Genomic DNA, 20,456 nt, shown 5'->3' with positions numbered 1-20,456 from the left:
CGCGTCTGACTACGGATCAGAAGATTCTAGGTTCAAATCCTGGCTAGCTCGTACTTTTCCAAAACTAAAAAAACGAGTTTAGCAATGTTCTGTTCCCCTTTGCAGTAGGATTTAAGCCAATACAACGAAATATGCAAACGTCTTAACAGTTTGGTTTCTCTTTCTCTTGACTCTATCATCCCTACAGTAATATACACTTGTCTTAAATGTCCCTTCTGTGGGACTCATAATGGTATTTTGATTCTGATTCTTGTCATAAAACATTATTTCTTCTAAACACTACATGCTGTTAGAACTGTTAGAGAATACTTATATATGCAGAAAACTAGTGTTTAAACTACAAACTGTGTGACGTCATCGTACAATCCATCGGGCTAGTGGCGCAACGGATAACGCGTCTGACTACGGATCAGAAGATTCTAGGTTCAAATCCTGGCTAGCTCGTCCTTTTCCCCACATTTTTAAAAATGCGTCTACCTATGTTCTGTTCATAGTATGGTTAGGGGATTTGTACCGAAATATGCAAATGTACCAGATGGTTTGGTTTTCTCGTGTCTCGTCGTTTTTCTCTATTATGTACAGGAGTATAACATTGTCCGTTCATAACATGTTTTTCCTTTCAAACAGTTATCTAAAAATATAAATATGTGAGACGTATTTTGTACTTAATTGTACTAGTGGCTCCCTGCTAACTGTGAGTCGAGCTCATTCTTGGTATTGAGAGCCAATCCCCTCCCCGTCTGTTACCAAGATTCTACTAATAATTGACCAATCAGCGTATCCGTATACCTGGCGACTCTGCGGATAAATTATCTAGATATATTTTAAGTAAAGCACATGATGTTCAGTGATATTTTACTAATGAGTTGGGAACCGGACCACCTGTTTTTATTGTACCATTCATTTAAATACTAAACCTTACTTGTGAACTTAACTGGTGTCACCTCCATCCACCTCCGAAATATGCAAATGAACAAACGGTTTGTTTTTTCTCTTAGTCTCTCGTCACTTTTCTCTATAATGGACAATAATATAACATTTTCTTTTCATGAAACATTTTTCCTTCTATTTATTTAAAAATAAAATTGTACGTGACGTCATTTTGTATCTCATCGGGCTAGTGGCGCAACGGATAACGCGTCTGACTACGGATCAGAAGATTCTAGGTTCAAATCCTGGCTAGCTCGTCCTTTACTCATTTTACCTCAGAGTAAAAATAATTTGGTCCAGGCTCAACTTTATGTATGGTCTTAACACAAATGCATCGAGAAGATAAAAAAAATAACTTTGTATGTGTTTTACAAACTTTACAAAAATAAGTTTGTAGGTAAGACATCTGATCTTTTGCAATGAATTTATTAAATATGTTCCTTACAACACTCATACAGCACATATGTTAATGTTTGCGCTTCATCTTAATCTTCAGATGGCAATGAAATAAGCACTTCAAACATTCAAGTATTAAGTTAGTAAACTCAAGACATGAATAACATTTGCATGGCAAAGGTAGGCAAATAAAACACAGCAAATCAAATTAGTATTTAAAGGGTTTGCACAAAAGTCAAAATACAACAAAAGTAAATGATACAAGGCTATGGTATATATGTTTTTAAATAATAAGGATGCAAATGTAACAAAATACATAGATCTACAGGCCTAGTACAATACCAACCTCTTAGGTTCATAGGTGCATAGAAAACTCACAAATCTATCTCTAAGTGCTAAGAACAGTTAGCATTTGTAAATAATATGTTTGTTTGCTACAGGAACATGTTAACCTTGTTCTCTGTGCATTCTTGCTCAGATTTGACAAAAGAAAGTAATTCAAATATTTTAAATGACTGTAATGGTAGGCCCTGAATCCACAAAGGCTTAGCAACCTGGGCATTATGAGATTGTTTAACATTTCTTTGGAATGGTCATGATAAAAAGTTCATATTTTATTCTTGCAGGAATTTGTATAAGAAATATAATTAGAAAATTATGGAATGAAGGATAGTTATGCTATGATTTTGTATATTCCTCATATGTAGGTACACATAAACGTTTGTTATTGCAATAGAAACTATATCATGAGTTTATTTTCCAATATCTTAGCTGGTGAGCCAACTGAACCATTAGACAGATTATGTATGGTTGCATTTGAATTGTAGTGTAAATATAAAGTTGAAGGGATCTAAACTGAATTGTTTATATGAATTGTCTGTTGATAGTTACACAGCCAATGCAAATGATATTTACATAAAAAATCACATGGCAAGACTTCTGCAAAGTCCTTCTGTAGCAGGCAATGCTTAACTGTATCCATGTTAGGGCTTTGGTGTATTACAATACTTCATTATTGGGTCAAACTTCTTAAGGCATAATGGAAACTTCATAAACACTCCTTTGAAAATACAAATCAAACCAAAGTATGATCTGATGCATTGCATTAATCAATCCTCTACAACAAGAATTGCACGTTTCCACTCGGCTGTGGATAATAACACTTTGGCCTTTCCTCCACCAGGGGTCTCCCTCCACCTTCTGCAGGGTTAGTATGAGGCGGCTGCAGGGACGGGGGAGGAGCAGCCGGGCTCCATGTGCTTCAGGTGGCAGGAGTGGCAGAGGAGGTGTCCGTTCAGAGGGTAGCAGCGGTGACCCTCCTCGTCATTCAGCTCCATCTTACAGTCCTGAAGGCACAGAGGAAACAAAGCTGAGAAACATCCTCTGAAAGCTTACAGAAGAACAGAGGATAATTGGTCTCATTTCTGCTCTGTACTGACCTCATTTCCAACCACTGACAGATTGGAAAGCAATAATTACCTCTGAAGTGTGCAGAGAACATTCAGGATAGGTTGGATTTACATTCACAAAAAATATTTAAACTCCTCATTATTAGCCAATCTCAAAATTGTACATATGGAAGACAGAGCAAAAAGGCACAAACCTTAAAGGTGTCCTTTATCTGCCTTATGGTACACCATTTCATAAAATAAATAGACAAACATCTGACGTTGCTTTTCTTTGAACCACTTCAAAAGATATGGCCACTCAATACTTAAACACAAATAAAATAGGTAGCTGCTCTAAATCCACTGATTTTTATTTTTATGAAGTGAAAGACTAACATCTGCCTTTGGCAAGGGGAAATGTGCCACTTGAGTATAATGATGAGATGGAGATGATGAGCTAGATACCTGCTCTCCTCAGCAGTATGTCGTTACAGGCCAGACTGTAATTAAGATCAGGGATCTGCTCATTTGGATTTCTCTTAATGAGCCATTCAGCGGGGCCTGGCTCGCTGCCACTAAACTAAACTGTGAAACGGTAATGTACTTTCATTCAACCCACCTCACAGTGATAGCATTCCACATGATAGTCTTTGTCCATGGATACAACTCGAATGGTTTCATCAGACCCCTGGAAAGAAATTCAGACAGACAAACGCACTTAAAGGCACAGTCGCTAAAAGATATTCTGACAAAAGCTTATCCAGATCTGTCGTCTCTATTCCATTGCATTTGTGGTTTAAGTGTTCGCCAATTATCCCAACAAGCATACTCAGTTGCTACACAGTCGGGGGAGTTTCATCACATTTTCTGGATTAACCATCGAAAAACGAGCTACAGCAAAACAGGGCTTGTTATTCACACGGACAAACAAATATAGACACTGCAGGGAGGAGTCAATTATTTTTCAGTCATCTTTTACTGGTTATAATATTAGGCTGAGAGGAAACTCCCCTGAACATCCGTTACAACAGCCCCCCACCACAATACACGACACTCTACCTCTCCTCTAAATACCAGCCTCACTGTTTCTCAAAGGGGAGGGGAGGGTAGGGGGCATTCCAGCGAAGTCAACTCTACTTTGGGACATTTCCCCGCTCCTTGTCAACACTTCACATCAAAGCCCAGAGATATTAGAGCTCACATTTTTCTGACCTATAGTCGAGTGTCTATATTGAACTGTCTGCCACTCACACAGCCACGCTCTGTGTCTGGGTCACTGAGTCTAGATAAGGATTTACAATTTGCTGAACTCCTGGTGAAAGGTTCAAGGTCCTCAGGTAAAAGTGAACAGTTTTTAGATAGAGGTGTAAAACAGATTGATCATACTATGCAGGAATTAATTTTATATTCCTTCTGCATTGAGACGGGTCTTACTCTCCCTTTTCCTTTTACATACTTGACTTACAGTTTACAACTATGTTAATTACTATTTATTATTTCTCATTACTGTTTGCTTTCAATTCATTTGCAATCCTGTCTACTGAAAATATACCTTATTTTTAATATTTTAACAATGTTTATATTTTAGAACATTTTATTGCACTATTTTGACTCTCGTTTTGCTTTTAATTGAAAGATTAGTTTTTGTAGTAAAACAGCCTTGTAGAAGGGATTCTGAGATCTGAGACTTTCATTGCTAGTGACTGCTTCTCTGTTATTTGTGTTCATATGATAACAATAAAGAACTTGCTAGAGGCTCTCACAGCGCTTTATTCTAAAACTATAACACTGCCAGAGGCATGCTCCAACAAACCATATCATATACATATGGGTACACAATATGGAAAACTACTAGTGTTGTCCTCATCATCCGATCATTAACTTATCAAAGCTTTAGATATCCATTTTCCAAATACTAAAAATGTAATCCCAGTGAGTGACAGAGTTTCAGTGTTTTCTTGGAACAAAACTATTCCTGTAACTAAAAGGATCTCAACCTGTGACAGATTTTGGAAAGGTTCAGCCGCAATAACTGTATATGAGAATTATGTCAAAATATGATAACACAGAAGATACGTGTGAGAATGTTTGGTGTAAGCTTACCTCTGAGGGCAGGATGGGCTGGTTACACGCAGCACATTTAGGCGCCAGGACCCTGGGAGAGCGCAGAGAAACACATTTTCATAAACCTGTTTGAACTTCGATCAAAACACTTTTCTCTCCACCTACACACAATTCATATTTGAGGTGTCTCTAAAGCTGTTGACCCTCCCTCCTTTCCCCCCGTACACTGAGTACGTTCAAGGTCCTGACTCAGCTCAGGAAATACCAGGTTTGCAGATGTGCTGGCTTTCCCTCACACACGTGATTCCCCAAATCCAGAGAGAAGTAGAAAAACAAAAAGCAAAAAAGAATCCATATTTTCCACACAGATGGCTGGCACCTGGATGTCTGAGGGAATAACAAAGGGCCTCTCAGTGTGGATGGGCATGACTGTGGCTGAAAGTCAAACACACACTGTATACACAATAAGGTTTGCCTGATTTAATCAGTGTGGAGAACATGTGAGCGCTGCCAGTGCGCGGCCATGGGCTGAACATATTGTCCCAGCAGGGAGAAGACTGCAACTGTTGGGGTTAGAGTGCTACAGGTGCTTCTGCTGTTCACTTCCGCCTCTACAAGCGGCTAACACGCACTTAGATTCATACCTCAGATGTTAGAAGCTCTGTTTTTGTCCTTACAGAGCATCTTGTGTTTGGATAAGAGAAGCTATGGCCGCACGCCACTCTTCACACCTCTAACTGGACAGTGCCCCCCCCTCCCTGAATACACTTCTCATGTGTCTGACACGTGGCAGAGAGATTTAAATGACCCTTGTCGGCCAGATCCTGAAGGGGCCGGGGACTGAGCTGTCGTTCAACTTAGAGCAAGAAACCCAGACATTCTTTTCATGCTGAACTAATTCAACACAGATCAATCCTAATCAAAGGCTTGTGTTTCTTCAAAACACTGTCTTATAAGTAAGTGACACTCACCTGTGGTAGTCTTTCAGACAGTAGATTTTATTCTCAGTGTCCACAGTGAAGGGCACTCCGTCCAGGCTCTCGTTGCAGATGACGCAGCGGAAACAACCGGGGTGGTACGACTTCCCCAGGGCCTGCAGGATCTATTAAGAGAGGAATTAGGGAAATATAATGGTACATCAACCCTCTAATAACTTCTGCTAATTCATATTGACTCACTATATGTATCCAATCAAATTCAAGTAGTTATTGTGTAAAAAAAACAGAATCTTTGCATTTGCAATAACTGCATTTTTATTGATCCCTGTGGGTATTATAGCCAAGAATAAAACCACACAGAATACTAAGGATAATATATAACAATGATTACACCTAATAAATACATCTAAAAGAAAAATCTATGAAGTTTTTTCAGTTTTAGATTTCTGCTGTGATATGGTTATGTTAAAAGAGCAGAGGAAGCAGCAACATTAAAACATCGTTATCACATCTTCTGGATAGAGATCATGTGGGCACCCATGTAGAAACAATTCCTTAATAAGCTGTGACACTTCCTGTCTTGATCACATGATTGTCGTGTGTGTGTGTGTTCTGTTTTGACCCATGAGCCTGTGTGAGTGTGTATATGTGAGACAGAATGGGATGCATGTGCAGAGCAATGCTTCCGCCTGAGTCTTTATCCAGATGTGCCCACAGAAGATGAGGTAACTCAACATTTCTGCTGACGTCACCTGGCCTGGACAGGCACCCACACACAAACACACGTACACACACAAAAAGGACACACAACCGGAGAGAAGTAAAAGACACTCACCATGTCCATGATCAGATGTCCACATGCGTTGCACTTGTCTGCAGACTGCTGGAACCCAGAGTACTTCAACAGGCAGAGAGAAGACGACAGTGAGGTCATTGGAATTTGGTTATTTCATGGATGACTCAAATCTCTCCGACTCTTTTTAAGACCAAACTGCTTCAAAATGTCTCCCAGGAAAAATCCAAAGTAGCCTATGTAGTGTGCTAAAACACTTGCTTAAAACTGATTTAAATAACACATTTCCTTCTAACAGAACTAAAAAATTATAACTGCCAGTACAGTTTGCGAATGTGAATATTGTGTAATTCCTCAGATTGGCATTTAACTGATCATTCAGCTCAGCTTTGTTCTGTGTTAATATGTGTGAGCGGTGTCGGTGAGGAGAGGCCACACGGACTGGCCTGGCAGCAGAGCAGATGTCATTAACAGCACATAGAGGGAAAAGAGCCAGAGCACATTTTATTCAGTATACATTTTAATTGAGCAACTGAGAGCTTTTGGTAGAAAGGCAATTAGACGGGGTTTCATACAGAGGGCTCATGAGATAAAGACACACAGAGCTTCTGATGGAGGGAATACGAGGGTGAGTTGGGATACAAATATGGGGTTTCAATTTTGTTTAAAAAAGATTTTCTATATTTATGCATAATGAATTTTTTTCCATTTTTGTAAAGAACCTGCAGTGATTTGTGTGGACGGCCTGTCCGCCCTCTAAACCATAGCAACGCAGCTTCTCCAGTTACTGACCTTCCAGTTTGACCCGAGAGAGGAAACTGATAGGAATCGGCTGCATTAGATGCGAAAAAACTGGGCCACAAGGTCAATCCCTGTCCCCGCTATTCTGTATTTACGTTGAAGGCTGACAGGTTGATATTAGGTTGCATTTAAGTGTTTGAGCAACACCTGTTTAAAGCAAAAATAGCATCTTGTTAATCGTAAAACTGAAGAGATTTGTAAAACTTGAGACAATAGAGATGTGGCATACAGCTCAACAGGTATTGTGTGTAATCTCAAGCTAAAGCAACAAAGGTCACAACACCACATTCCTCAGATGTGGTTAATGAAAGATTTAGTGTGTGGTCCACCGCTCACCAGAAAGTCCTCTTCACAGAAAACCCTTCCTCCGACATAGTAGAACGCCTTCCCTCTCAGCCTTCGACCTGCAGAAACACACAGGAAAGACCATTGGCATCATTTCACTCAAGGAATACAACAGGGCCCGCACCTTGGACTCTTGAGAATGATTTGTATTATTGAATTACAATAAGTAGATTAAAGGAGATGAAAAAAGGTATGTCGACTCAATGATATCATTCTGAAATGTCTTCCTAGTAAATCAAAGCCATGAGGCCGGTCTCAGAAAATAGTTACGGCACTAATGCGTAAAGACCGTGGTGATTAATTACACCCATTGGAAGGTAATGGACCCTCTTGCAATATTCATTATATCCTGCTGAATCCCGGGTAGATAAATCAAACAAATGGATCTCCGGTGAGCTGGTGAAGGGTATATGCAGGACTCCTGAAGTCAAATGTAATACCTTAAGACGTTTTTTAAGACCCTTTCCATACATTTTAAGACCTCATCGCCACTTTGAGTTTTAACCGGTTACATTGGCGACACACTTTACCTCACATTTACTATATACAGTATTGATTGTCCTTCCTCCTTATCTTCCAACCATTTGGACGCAAACTTGCATTTCCCCATAACGAGTTGTTTAACAACCGGCGTAAACGGACCTTCACGCGCTATCAGTCAGAGAGCGTGCGACGTCCTGTTCAGATGACGTCAAATCCAACGGGATGCCATAAATAAACTACACAGAATCACACTACACACCTACGCAATGATTACATTCAGGCACACTGTAGAATACAACCTCTTTGGACAATTTATATACTTATTGAAAACAAGCTACAAAATGTAATACCTTGGGAAATGCCCTTTAATACTTTTTAATAGCCTTCATTTTCGCTAAATTGATTTATCAACTTTTAATACTTTTTAAGACCCCGCGGACACCCTGTGGTGTCTTAATATAATATTGCTGGGACACAGAGCGTGTTGAGGTAGGACAAGGAACACATCTGGATCGCTGATTAAATCCAATTAGTAGACAGGTGAGAGAGATTAAACACCCTGCTCTATTACATTTCACGGCATCCAGGCCAAGACCTACAGCGACCTGCTATTTTTCTTCTTTGTTCCTTTCTGGGGTCTCTCCACACGCTGCGTGTGCTTCCTGTCGCTTTAATAGTTATATGGTCTGGAGCTGGCTTCTCATAATAACAACACACACACACACACACACACACACACACACACACACACACACACACACACACACACACACACACACACACACACACACACACACACACACACACACACACACACACACACACACACACACACACACACACACACACACACACACACACACAGAGTAAAACCACTTCACATAGCTATTTTTGCCCAGGTCCCACAGGAAGAGAAAACATTCCTGGCATGTTCTGAGTGTGTGTGTGTGTGGGGGGGGGGGGGTGAATGTGGGGACCGCAGGGGTTAAACTTGGTGAACAGGAGCCTTCTTTATCTCCCATGCTCCTTCTCATGTTTACCTGATCGCTTGGATCAAGATAGTCTCACACAGTCATTTAGCAACAAGGAATTTCACAGTTTCATTCTTAAGACATGCAGGAAATGCAGAAATAGCCATGACCGCGGTACAGGGCTCTCTTCAGAAGTCAACACGCAGTCAGTATTGCATTTTATTTTGGTTAATCCCTTCTTTGGAAATAGTAAGGCTGGGTGACATGACAGGAATTACTGTTAGATGATGTCTATCGTTTTGCTACACCCTTCACACCTTTGTTTTCTAGCTAACCTGGGAGTAGGCCATCACGGGCAATCATGAAAATGGCAGATGATTATATTCAAATCCATGCGATGAAGTACTTTGATGCTGTATTGGCTAAAAGAAGTCCTACATGTTCCACAGGATTTACACCCTCAGGATTTCAACCCTGGTACACAGATATAGCTACAATGTGAAGAAACATCATATTTTAGACTAGTAAACAGAGCTCAGCTGAAGAGGCTGAACCTACTCTTCTCTGGTAATATGCCAATAAAAAATCTGTAGATTTGGATGAAATCAGCCGGAATTAGATGTAGGGACGAAAACAAGAAGGCTTAAGTGAAACCTCATGATTCATCTTTTTATATCAACGGAGCATGACATTCTCCGAACCAGTTATTCACAATGACATGCTGTTACTTTAACAGTATAATAATGAATGGCCATGGCTAACACAATAACCAACTTGAGAAAAGGCGAGTCATTTCAATCAGGCATAGGTGTGGAGCTGGCCTCGGGTAATTACTGACAGTCCTGGAACGAGGGAAGGATGAAGAGGATGAAAATGCGATATGAGCCATCCCTCCTCTTCACATTCCTCTCTTTTTTCCCCAGTGAGTCAGAGAGGGAAGGCTCTGAGCTTTGCGGAAAGATAAGAGCTTAATTAAAGTCAAGAGTGACTATTTGAAAAGCACCGGAAAGGACTGTGACTATTGCGCTTCCATCAAAATGTAAAATACCTGAGGGACAGAACTAAACACAAGGCCATTTTCTAATTAAAACATTCTATGAATCCCATTATGTAATCCCATTCAGAAAATAAGAACATCACAACGACCCTGCCATGGCTTCGTAATCAGGACCCTGTTTCTTCCTGTGAGTAGATGAATGGAGTGAGACATCTCAGTAAAAGAGCATCTCCTTTACACCAGCTTCACATTTTTAGACATTTTGCTCTCAACTCTTAACATATCTATCTGTATACTAAGTTTACCTCAATAAGAAATAAACCTTCTCTTTATTTGCAAAAAGTAATTTTGGTGGTCTTAATGTATCTCTCTGACTGTGACTAGCACCTGGGATGTTTGGTCAAGGTCCTGACAAGCTACCCACCAGATGTTAACCAGAGGTGTCAGGACCAATCAGATCCTTGTTTGTATTCTCCGAAGCCTGCCTGCTGGCTGGAGTATGGTGCTGATATGAATAAAAGCAAAACCTGCACCATTGTTCCTTACAAACTCTAGTTACACCTCACATTGCTACCACGTTGGGGTTAAAGAAAGACCCTTAATGTGGTCATAAGGAAGGTATATGTAGGTCATTTCCACCTGCATCTCATTTTACACAAAAATATACTGGAATAAATTAGAGACACTCAAATAAGAAGGGGCTATTGCCTTCCTTTTCCTTCTATTTCCGCAGATAGTTGGCTAATGTGTAAACAAGTTTCCCTGATTACAAACTTGTGCTTAATCTCCAACTGGAATTGGATCGTACCGTCAACTGTTTGTATACAGTCAATGATTAGCCTGGAGTGAAGCCCCCCCCGCGCTCTCCTCGCCATCAGGAATGTTCTCCTGTCTCTCTGTCACCTTGGGGGACCTGGTCGAGTGAGGGCATGGGAGTTAGTTCATGGTCATAAAGACTTTTTATGCAACTCAACATGTGTGACCGATGTCTTGACGTACAGACTGGAGGAAGATGAGAAGGGACGCTTCATTCCATACACTGTTCTGTTAGTGTGGGCACCGCATGAATACATGTGTGTGGTGAGCTCCCACTGAATGCTCTCCCTGTCCCGCATCGTGCTCCCATCTCACATAACAGCACCCAGTGTCCTCCTGGAGCCAGACGTACTGAGGGCCCCTATGCCTGCATTCCGACCCCCAGCTGAGATGCTTTTCCCCGGGGCCGCTCACAGCGTGTACAACCCCTATGCCCTCACATGGATCAAGCTATGAGAGGTATGTGGTGTGTTAAACCCCCCACCCCCACCCCCAGACACTTCAGACATCAGCTTCAACCTGAGCCACAATGTGTCTCCTCTTTGCTCAGACACACATATGTATAAACACACAGGATAGAGGGTAAAAGAAAACATAGCGATGTTAATCATACATTTGGGGGCGTAACCAGCAAGGTCAAAGGTGCTGTAGAATAATGACACTGAGTAGAGGTCATCACAGTGACGCACATACTCTGCATACCTACAATCTGATCATTTGAACAGAGATTTTAATTGGTTGGAGCAGAAAGGTAGGTCATGCTACAGCGAAGGCCGGGGTTCACGGTGGACCGGGTCACGCTACAGGTCACACACACACACAATGTTGATGACACTCAAATGATAACTGTGTCTATCTAATAATTAGAATAATAATTAATAATTAATAATTTACCTGACCAATTAGATTCTAATTGGTCAGGTAAACTGAAAAAAAAACACATGTGCAGTTTGTTTGACTTAATGCTGTCTGTAAACTGCATCGTTCCTTTGGCAATTAAAACCAAGAGAGAACAGACATTGTTATAGTTGTTGCCAAAGTATTTCCTAAACAAATAAGCCCTGTAGCTAACGAGTACAAGGTGCTATGTATTGACTGAATTGCTTCGTCTGTCTTTGTGTGGTCTGGAGGAATGACTGGCACACCCAGAAACCAAACACCGGCAGTACAGGACAGTAATCCCTAAATGATTGTGTGTTTTTGCTCGGGGGCAGTGAATGACTAAGGAGGAAGGTACCACTTTCAATTCAAGAGAACAGGGTCTTTGGCAGCCTATTAGACAGTGGGTGACATGAGCTTTACATGTGAATTGACCGAAGAGAGGAGGTGAAAGTGCTCGAATGGCAGCGTAGGATTAAGTGAAGTTTTGCTGTGTGTGTGTGTGTGTGTGTGTGTGTGTGTGTGTGTGTGTGTGTGTGTGTGTGTGTGTGTGTGTGTGTGTGTGTGTGTGTGTGTGTGTGTACTTACTACAGGCGCTGCAGGTGAAGCAGCTGTCATGGTAGAGGCTGCCCATAGCTTGGCAGGCCTGGCTGGCTCCATACACCGTCTTGTTGCACTTAACACACACTCCTGGAACCAAACACAGCATATGATAGAGTCAGAAAAAGTCACAGCCAAACAGACATCTATGTCATGTTTAAATTGATACACACAGAAACAACCCATCAATCCACAGTGAATAAAATACTTATTCAGAATGATATATCATTTATAGTCTTAGTTCATTCCATCTATACAGAATGAGTTTTAAAGGCTATGGTCCAGATGAATGCAGACAAAAGCAATTGAGGCACAGAAAAAAAATCCTTTCACAAAAGTCAGGAAGCTGGGTAGTGGCTGCTTCACTGAAAGGGGAAATATAACAAGATTTGTTTATTTGACTTGGCTCAGCGTCTGAGAAGTGTGTAATTATTTAAAGACTGATAAAAATCACAATGTTCACACACAGTCAATATGGCTTCATATCAAAATACTGGAGTCTTCTCAATATTCATCCATCCGCTCATCCAGACTCATGAGTGGATAGATGAGGATGAGAAGTATGTGTAGAGAACAATGTTTTAAAAAAGACATTGATAACAGCCCAAAATACAGCAGAATACCAAACCTTTAAAAAAAGCAAATCACATGAGAGCATGCCAGGCACATTATATAATCTCTGCTTTGACTTTGGACAGCTCATGAACAACACAGGGCTTCCATGTGATCAATGTTTTTTTATTATCTGCAGCTGCTTATGCAACATAACACTATACTTCTCTGAGAACTGACATTGTGACGTTATCTTTCTTCGCACCACTTCCTCGCCAATTTCCATCTTTCCCTCTGAGCAAGCACTGTATGACATATATGAAAACCGACATGTGGACTGAGACAAGTCCCAACTCCTATCACTGCTGAGTGTAATGGGTAGTCAACTGGTAATAGAAGGGGCGATGGCATCAGAGGGAGATAAAATCAAGATCACAAGCTTCTCTTTTAGTGTGAAGATGTTTGTGCATGAGGCTATTTGTGTGTGAGTGTGTGTTTTTATAGAAAAACTCCCTGGAGACTGAGAAGTAGAGCGCAGCAGAGGACCGTGGCCCTGCCCAGGTCCTGCTCGAAACACTGACAAAGAAACTTCTGTTCCCACTGTATCCAACACACATCACGCGGCTGCCTCCTCCAAAAACACACTGTTACATTTATTACCTTCAAAATGTTTCTTATAGACTTTCAGTAATGCAATATACAACCGGGTTATATATAATTCAACTAAAGCCTCTCCTAATGCCACAACGGAGGACACATCATCGGGGGGGGCTCCAATGGCTGGAAAGAAGATTTAGAGATAATAGAGGGATATTATTAGAAAGCAGAAGAATGTTACTCTTATGTAAGCTATTTTTGTTTACATAAAAACGCAATAAAGTAGTGATGCCCTCAAATTACTGACATGAAAAAGTGAAGGTTCTTATAATCAAATTCTGCTTTTCTTCTGTAAATGTTTACTTCAAAAAGTTCACGACAGCAGGAATAAGATTCCCAGGAAAATGTGCCGTGATTTTTCCGAACTTTTCCGTGATTACACACTGGGCCAAGGGCATTTTCTTCCTCTTGTTTTTTATTGGCTCACATTTATTTTTGCCAAATGTGAACAAAAAGCATTAAAAGTCCATTCTCTTTTTTCTTTCCGTGTTTGAAAGCAGAAACGTCTAGTTTTCATAGTAACCTCTTTGCCATTTGGGCCGCTACAATTCTGCTTTTGGCTTCAGTCCCATATTCCATCACAGTGCAAATATTCAGGGGACTGACTGCTTGCTTTAAGTTGGGGGAGGGGCAGCAAAACAAGCAGCCAAACCTTCACCCCTCCGATCCCCCTTCACCTTTACCATTTGTCAAAACTCCAAGTAGATGCTTTTGCTGGACAATATGCCACATATAACAGCTATCCAGAGTTTTCAATTCAACCGTTAGCCAGAGTTTACTAATTCATAACATGGTAAAAAAAAAAAACTGTCCACTATAGCAGTGGATCCAGAGCTTTTTTGTTTGATCATATAAGATAAGCACATCTCCTTTAACAAACTTTTAATTTTGAGATATTTAACAATTTTTGATCAATTAAACATGCACACTACGACATTTGTCTTAACTTATTTTTAAGGTGTATTATAATTATTCTCCTTTTCTCTTCTACTATACAGATAATGAAAAGTCGTCTTGTCATGTTGTAGGCTAGCCTTGCAATTTTGTATCTTTAAACTAATATCTCAAATGCAATGCTCCCTTTGTGAGCTGACTAAATTCCATCTATAACACATCCAACATAAGTCACCAAAGGCATCGTTTTCTTTTACCACGGCACAGACACCACACCCAGAAGTGACAAAGAATTACTTTTAAATTCAGTCAAATACAGCAGGCCGTTTATTCAGACAAACAAACACACTTATGTGCTTGAAAATATATCTCTCACACACACACACACACACACACACACACACACACACACACACACACACACACACACACACACACACACACACACACACACACACACACACACACACACACACACACACACACACACACACACACACACACACACACACACACACACACACACACACACACACACACACACACACACACACATAAAAGTCAGCCTCAAAAGCCTGCCAGAGCACGAGCCAAGAATCCCTCGGAAGAGTTAAGGCGAAGCTTTTCCACTCAGCAGCCAGATGGGATAAGTGAATCCACCATCTTTCTTAACACAACACTAAATGCTCAAATTAATGTGCGTGTGTATGTGTGTGAGAGAGGAGGAAGTCAAAGAAAGAGTGGAGGTAGAATAATGGGATGTCCCACCACTACTCCCCTCATGGATGAACTTGTCTATAAATCTCACATCCTCTCAGGCTCTTGTGGCAAAGGAAAAAGAAGCATCCACAAACTTGTCCTTAAATCTCTCCGTTTGTCTACACATCCATTCAACTACACCGCAGGCTCCACTCAACTGGTCTGGGACTCCCCTCCCCATTGTATCTTAAGACCCTCATTTCTAAGATTCCATGCTCTCTTCCTTCAGACATTCCTCAGCGTTCCCCTGGTGCAGCCGTTTGGCACTGGACTCATTTTCCCAGAACCTCCAGCTGCAATTTTGCCAATTAGGACACGGTGTACAGCCGGGAACTCTGACGCATCCCTGCACACCTGATTGGGTAAACATCGCTATGGCACTGGCAGTCATAAAGCACATTATATTCAATCATGTCAGGCTCATAGATAGCTTAGCATTAACCTAACAGTATCAAACCGAGTGGGATCAGCAAAAATAACAATGTACGTTACATACTTCTATACTGACTATGATTCTTATTTGATGCAACTTAACTGTTGTCGAGAAAACAAGCTTACACACGTTTTTTTCTGGCATTAAAGCATGACTCAGAGGATGAGCCATGGTCTATTGAAAACTCTGAGCAGGAAGCGTGTGTGGGCTTTCACTGCATTACTTTAAAACCTACACCTCTGCTGATTGCGCTCTCCCACACACCAATACTATTCTCTTGGCTATGCTATTTGTGAGCCTTGACATTGACAGTGACAGTGACAGTGACAGCGACGTGTGCCAGAACATGAACTTGAGCACACCAGGGGTCTGAGTGAGTAAGGCTGTGAAAAACAATTGTGATATTCTAGCAGGAAATTGCTTTCAACAGAAAGGAAAGGGTGGGCAATGTTTGTGTGTTTAAATGGGTTCTCGATGGCTTGGTCCAGATCATCACCTATAGCGGGAAATCACCTTTTTTATGACTGGCCTTGGCTACAAACACCTGGGAGCCATATGAGCAGCAAACACCTGCCAAGCAACATACATATTTTGCCTATTTACTTTATCTACAATAGCCCTTGTCAGCTGACTTCACAGCAATGTTGCATTCATTTCCTGATGTCTCTCCTACAGTCCAGATAGAGCAGCTAAAGTGCCACAGGCAGGGTCCAGGGATATGAGGAATTGAAACTAAAGTATTCTGCTGATGTTAAAAATTCCTCAACATCCCTTCCTACCCCTGTTTCTCAGCCAGTGTCCTTGACTATAGATTATATTCATAGTTGCAAGACTCAACAAGTAAGAAATGACTGCTAAGATAAATATGTGTTGAATTAATTAAACAAAAAAACATGGTTTATTTTTCCTCATGTGTGCAAGAAATAACCGTCACAGGTATTGTTATGGATTATTACTATCCCTGTGTTCCTATTTTGCACAAGCATGCACAAAAAAAGAGTCACGAAAAATGTCCAGATCTGTGGTAATGAAATAATTTGCCAACATGGGACGGAACATTAAACTATCAGAATTGTTGCAGTGCAGGACTGAAATCAAGCTCTGACTAATGACCCTCGTCATGAATGTTGCTTCAATAGAAAACCATCAAATCTCTGGGAGGAGATAACAGGGCAACATTATTTTTGACTGGCCTTGGCCCCACCTTCTACTGCCAAAGGGTTTGATTCAGTTCCAAGAGGGCAGAAAATGAATTATTTAAAAAAGACATGAAACAAATTTGAAAATTATTCTGTCTGCATTCCACAGAAGAAAACAAGAGAGAGGCCTCTTACAGTGTCTGCCCAATAAATCAGCTATTTTATCAACAAAGACTATCAAGAATCCCACTAAACACAGACTGAAAACAACTCCTGATTAAGCCACAGACACGCACTAACACAGAGGATAAATTTGCATAGCTGTGTGTAGTGGAAACAAAGAAGAAGCATTACAAAGGGTGACAGTGTGTGCATGTTTAGACATGAAATACAAAAACAAGTGGATTTATGTTCTGTAATGAGGGTGGGTTCAATGCATTTTACAGCAATGGCATAACTGACAGAAGCCACTTGTTGTTTCTGGATAGTAGATGCTTAACTGTCTTACCAAAGTAGTCATCCTTTGGTTGGGCATCCATCTCTTTTTCCAGCCGATTGGTGAGGGCTTCTAATTTGATTTCAGCTGCAGAAGGCCCCTGTTCAGGGGGCTGTGTGAGATGGGACTGGCAGGGTGGTTGGACAGGCTTGGTGAGACAGGGGACTTCAGCACCGACGGCATGTCCACAGACAGGTTTTTGGCTCTGACCTTGACCCTGGCTACAGCTTTTGGACACATTGCCAGGGATCAAGGCAGCAGATGCCACCTGTGATTTGGGTAAAGATGTTTCAAAAGGTGCAGGTATGAGCGAGGAAGCTGACAAAGCACCATTATGGCCGGTTGAGGGTCTTGAAGTTGGAGAAGATGGTGCGTAATGGGCAGCAGAATGTGTGGAGGGCTTCTGCAAGTCAGCTCCTGCAGTGAAGGCACTCAGAGTCAGGCCTGGGATGAGGTCAGGTTTGGCTAAGGCAGAGGGCTCAACAACCCATCCCCTGGCAGGACCAGCAGATGAGGGGGGGCTCAGGGGTCCAGACGGGGTGACAGCCTGTTTCTGCTGAGGTGGAAGACTGTTGGCGGTGGGAGGTGCAGAATGGGGCTGCTGCTGAGATGTGCTGTTGCCCCCAATCCCAGACAGGGTGAGCTGGCTCTCTGCGGACGGGGCCCAGGCAGCCGGCTGGCTGGCCGGGTTACGAGCTTGTGTGGGCGCGCTGTGAGACGCGTTTCCTGGGATAGGGGGAGTAGGGATGTTCTGCTGGTATGAATGTGGCTCTAAGCGCTCCTTATTGTCGTAATTGTTTCCGTAGCCATACCGGCCGTCAAACTGTGCGTACGGAGTCCCAGCCGTGGAGCCCGGCACGGGGCCAGAGAGGATCGGGGGCTTCGCCGCCGCTTCACACGGCTGTCTGTAACTGTTGATGGGCGGTCTGTCTTTGGTGTAATATGTGCTGTTGTGGCCCCCATTCATTCTAATGGCCTGGTTGTTTTTTGCCATCTCCTCTTGCTGTTTCTGCATGTGTATTTTACTCATTTTAGTGGCAAAAACCTTTCGTGTCTCCTCAAAGTCTGGGTTATTTCCTGCGTCTCTTCTCATGCGAAATAAACCATCCCTGGATGCTTCATACATGTTCAAGTCCTCGATAAACTTACTCGCCTCGAGTCCAAAATCCTCGTATTTATCCATTTTGAAGATACTTTGTGTCCCAGTCAATGAAGTGAAGTAACACGTAGTTGTGTTTAGAGGCGAACGCAAAGTTAAGTCACAAGTGAAAAGAGTGATATTTCCAGGAGCTTACAGTCCAGCCACTCGTTGTTCTGACATGAGACGAGGGTCCGGACCCAGCGGGAAACTTGTGTCAAACTTTACCGTCCTTTTTTGTAAACGTCCGGCGTGAATAACTCAAAGTTAAAACCCAGCGTACTCCTCGGTGAAACTTGTCCGCCCGTCCAGCTCTGCTCTGCCGCGAACAAGCTGCAGTCTGTCTGCTTATAAATGTGAGCAGATCCCAGATCCGATAGCCTGGACGACCCTTGCCCCCTCCCCTCCTCCCGCTTCACAGTCCCAGCAGGGAGCCTTCATTCACAACTTTACCCTCCGCACCTCTGTCAAAAAGTGTTTTAAAGTAGTTCAAATATCTAATATGTCGTTAAAGTCGACGATAAAAGTAGTACTGTTAACGACCAGACCGTGGGATCACCGTTGAAGCACGGAGCCGTACGTGGCCACCGGTCTGAAAACAGAGAACCGTTTGTTTTTAAAGGGGCAGAGCTCAAACTGAGCCACAAGGAGTTGAAGTCCAGCTCTGGTTTCATTAATCATACAATGAGTAACGTTAGCTAAAATACAACTACATGTCTTATAACAGCATAATCCCCTCCAATACATCCGTTTTATTAATAGAAATATAAAGAGTCATTCTTCTTTTTGACTCAGCAAAACACTTTTTTTCTTGGGTAGAATCTTATTCAGCTTATATTTATGAGGTATCCTACTAAACATACAAATTTGGTATTTTCGAAGTGTTTCCATTTCATGCAAAACTGAAATATGTACTTTTTTACTTCATATGTTTGACAGCTACATTTTCTACTTTATTGAGATTTTAGCCTACAACACTAACATAAGGTTCCACCTAACAATTCAACTAACAAAACTACCAAATAAGATCTGATTGGTCTATTTGTGCCATGTATTTTAGTATAGGGATCTTGATACTTCCCCAACCATGGTTTATGGGTTTTGTTTACTTTTAGAGGAAAAATAAAGTGGGGAATAGGGAATGGAATTATTTTAGGATACATCCAGGAAGGCCTGTGGCACTTTTCATAATTGTTGAACATTTCCAGCATCTCATAAACAATCTATGTAGTGGAGTAAACCCATAAAGCTACTGTGACCATTCTCTGGGTGTGTTTTTCTTGTGGTTGAGGGGGCCTATTTACAGAGCTTGTGCCCCTCTGTTTTGGTTGAGTGACGTCACGCATTCCTGCTCATGAAATACATCTCTCCATTTGAAACAGCGGTGTTGTAAAATAGGATGAACTCATAATGTGTATGGAGAAAAAAAGACTTAGTTTGACAGCAAATATAGGATACAAACATAGGACACGTTTAACTGTGTCCACTCCTGAATGAAGACTGAGTGTGCTAATTGTCCCACAGCCCAAGTTGATGTGAAAAAAATATGGAGCCAGTATTTTTAAGGGGGCCTCTAGGCTGCTGCTGGCTGTGTCATTAAAACAGAAGGTTTATAAGCCACTGCCATCTGTATGTTTCTGAAACAGTCACCATAATGCAGCATTCCTTCAAGCTATAGGCTTAACCTGCTTCACATCTTTATCACACAAATTCACGAAAAACATCTTAGTTCATTATTGTGTTAATTAAACCCCGCAAACGAGATCTTGTTCGAATGCACAGTATTTTTATTTTTATTTATTTTGTATTGTTTACATAGATCGGTATACATATTGGAATTAATGGAGCAGAAGCAAAAAAGTTGTGGTAAAGTGGCATTTACTTAAACACTAAAACACATATTTCAGAAATCTCGAGGCATCCACCTCATTTCTAATGTGTATGACTTCAAGATATGTTTGAGCAAGTATCATAAAGTAGATTTGGT

The 20,456-nt window shown here is 41.5% G+C and overlaps 1 protein-coding gene across 1 annotated transcript; it reads right to left on the bottom strand.

Annotated features, from left to right (window-relative positions):
• Nucleotides 1-1,340: 1,340 nt before the first annotated feature.
• limd1a (LIM domains containing 1a) lies at nucleotides 1,341-19,071 on the bottom strand. Its single transcript, XM_079694336.1, has 8 exons — nucleotides 17,344-19,071; nucleotides 12,390-12,491; nucleotides 7,647-7,714; nucleotides 6,552-6,614; nucleotides 5,750-5,880; nucleotides 4,818-4,869; nucleotides 3,334-3,402; nucleotides 1,341-2,672 (listed from the first exon to the last, which is right to left on the bottom strand). Exons 1-8 carry the CDS (start codon nucleotides 18,512-18,514, stop codon nucleotides 2,535-2,537), a joined length of 1,794 nt encoding a protein of 597 aa, XP_079550462.1. The 5' UTR covers nucleotides 18,515-19,071; the 3' UTR covers nucleotides 1,341-2,534.
• Between the last annotated feature and the right edge of the window lie 1,385 nt (nucleotides 19,072-20,456).

This window comes from Notothenia rossii (genome assembly GCF_949606895.1).
Source record: "Notothenia rossii genome assembly, chromosome: 7".
In the NCBI taxonomy this organism is placed as follows: Eukaryota; Metazoa; Chordata; class Actinopteri; order Perciformes; family Nototheniidae; genus Notothenia; species Notothenia rossii.
The sequence above is the reverse complement of the archived record's forward strand: the minus strand, read 5'-3'. Positions and strand labels throughout refer to the sequence as shown.

Bases quoted from the DNA above. Each gene is read 5' to 3' on its own strand.
- limd1a (XM_079694336.1), bottom strand. From the start codon at position 18,514: ATGGATAAATACGAGGATTTTGGACTCGAGGCGAGTAAGTTTATCGAG. The intron at 5,881-6,551 runs GTGAGTGTCTTT...CTCTCTTAATAG, and splicing joins GACATCTGATCATGGACATG to ATCCTGCAGGCCCTGGGGAA. The intron at 3,403-4,817 runs GTAAGCTTACAC...ATTTCTTTCCAG, and splicing joins AGCCCATCCTGCCCTCAGAG to GGGTCTGATGAAACCATTCG.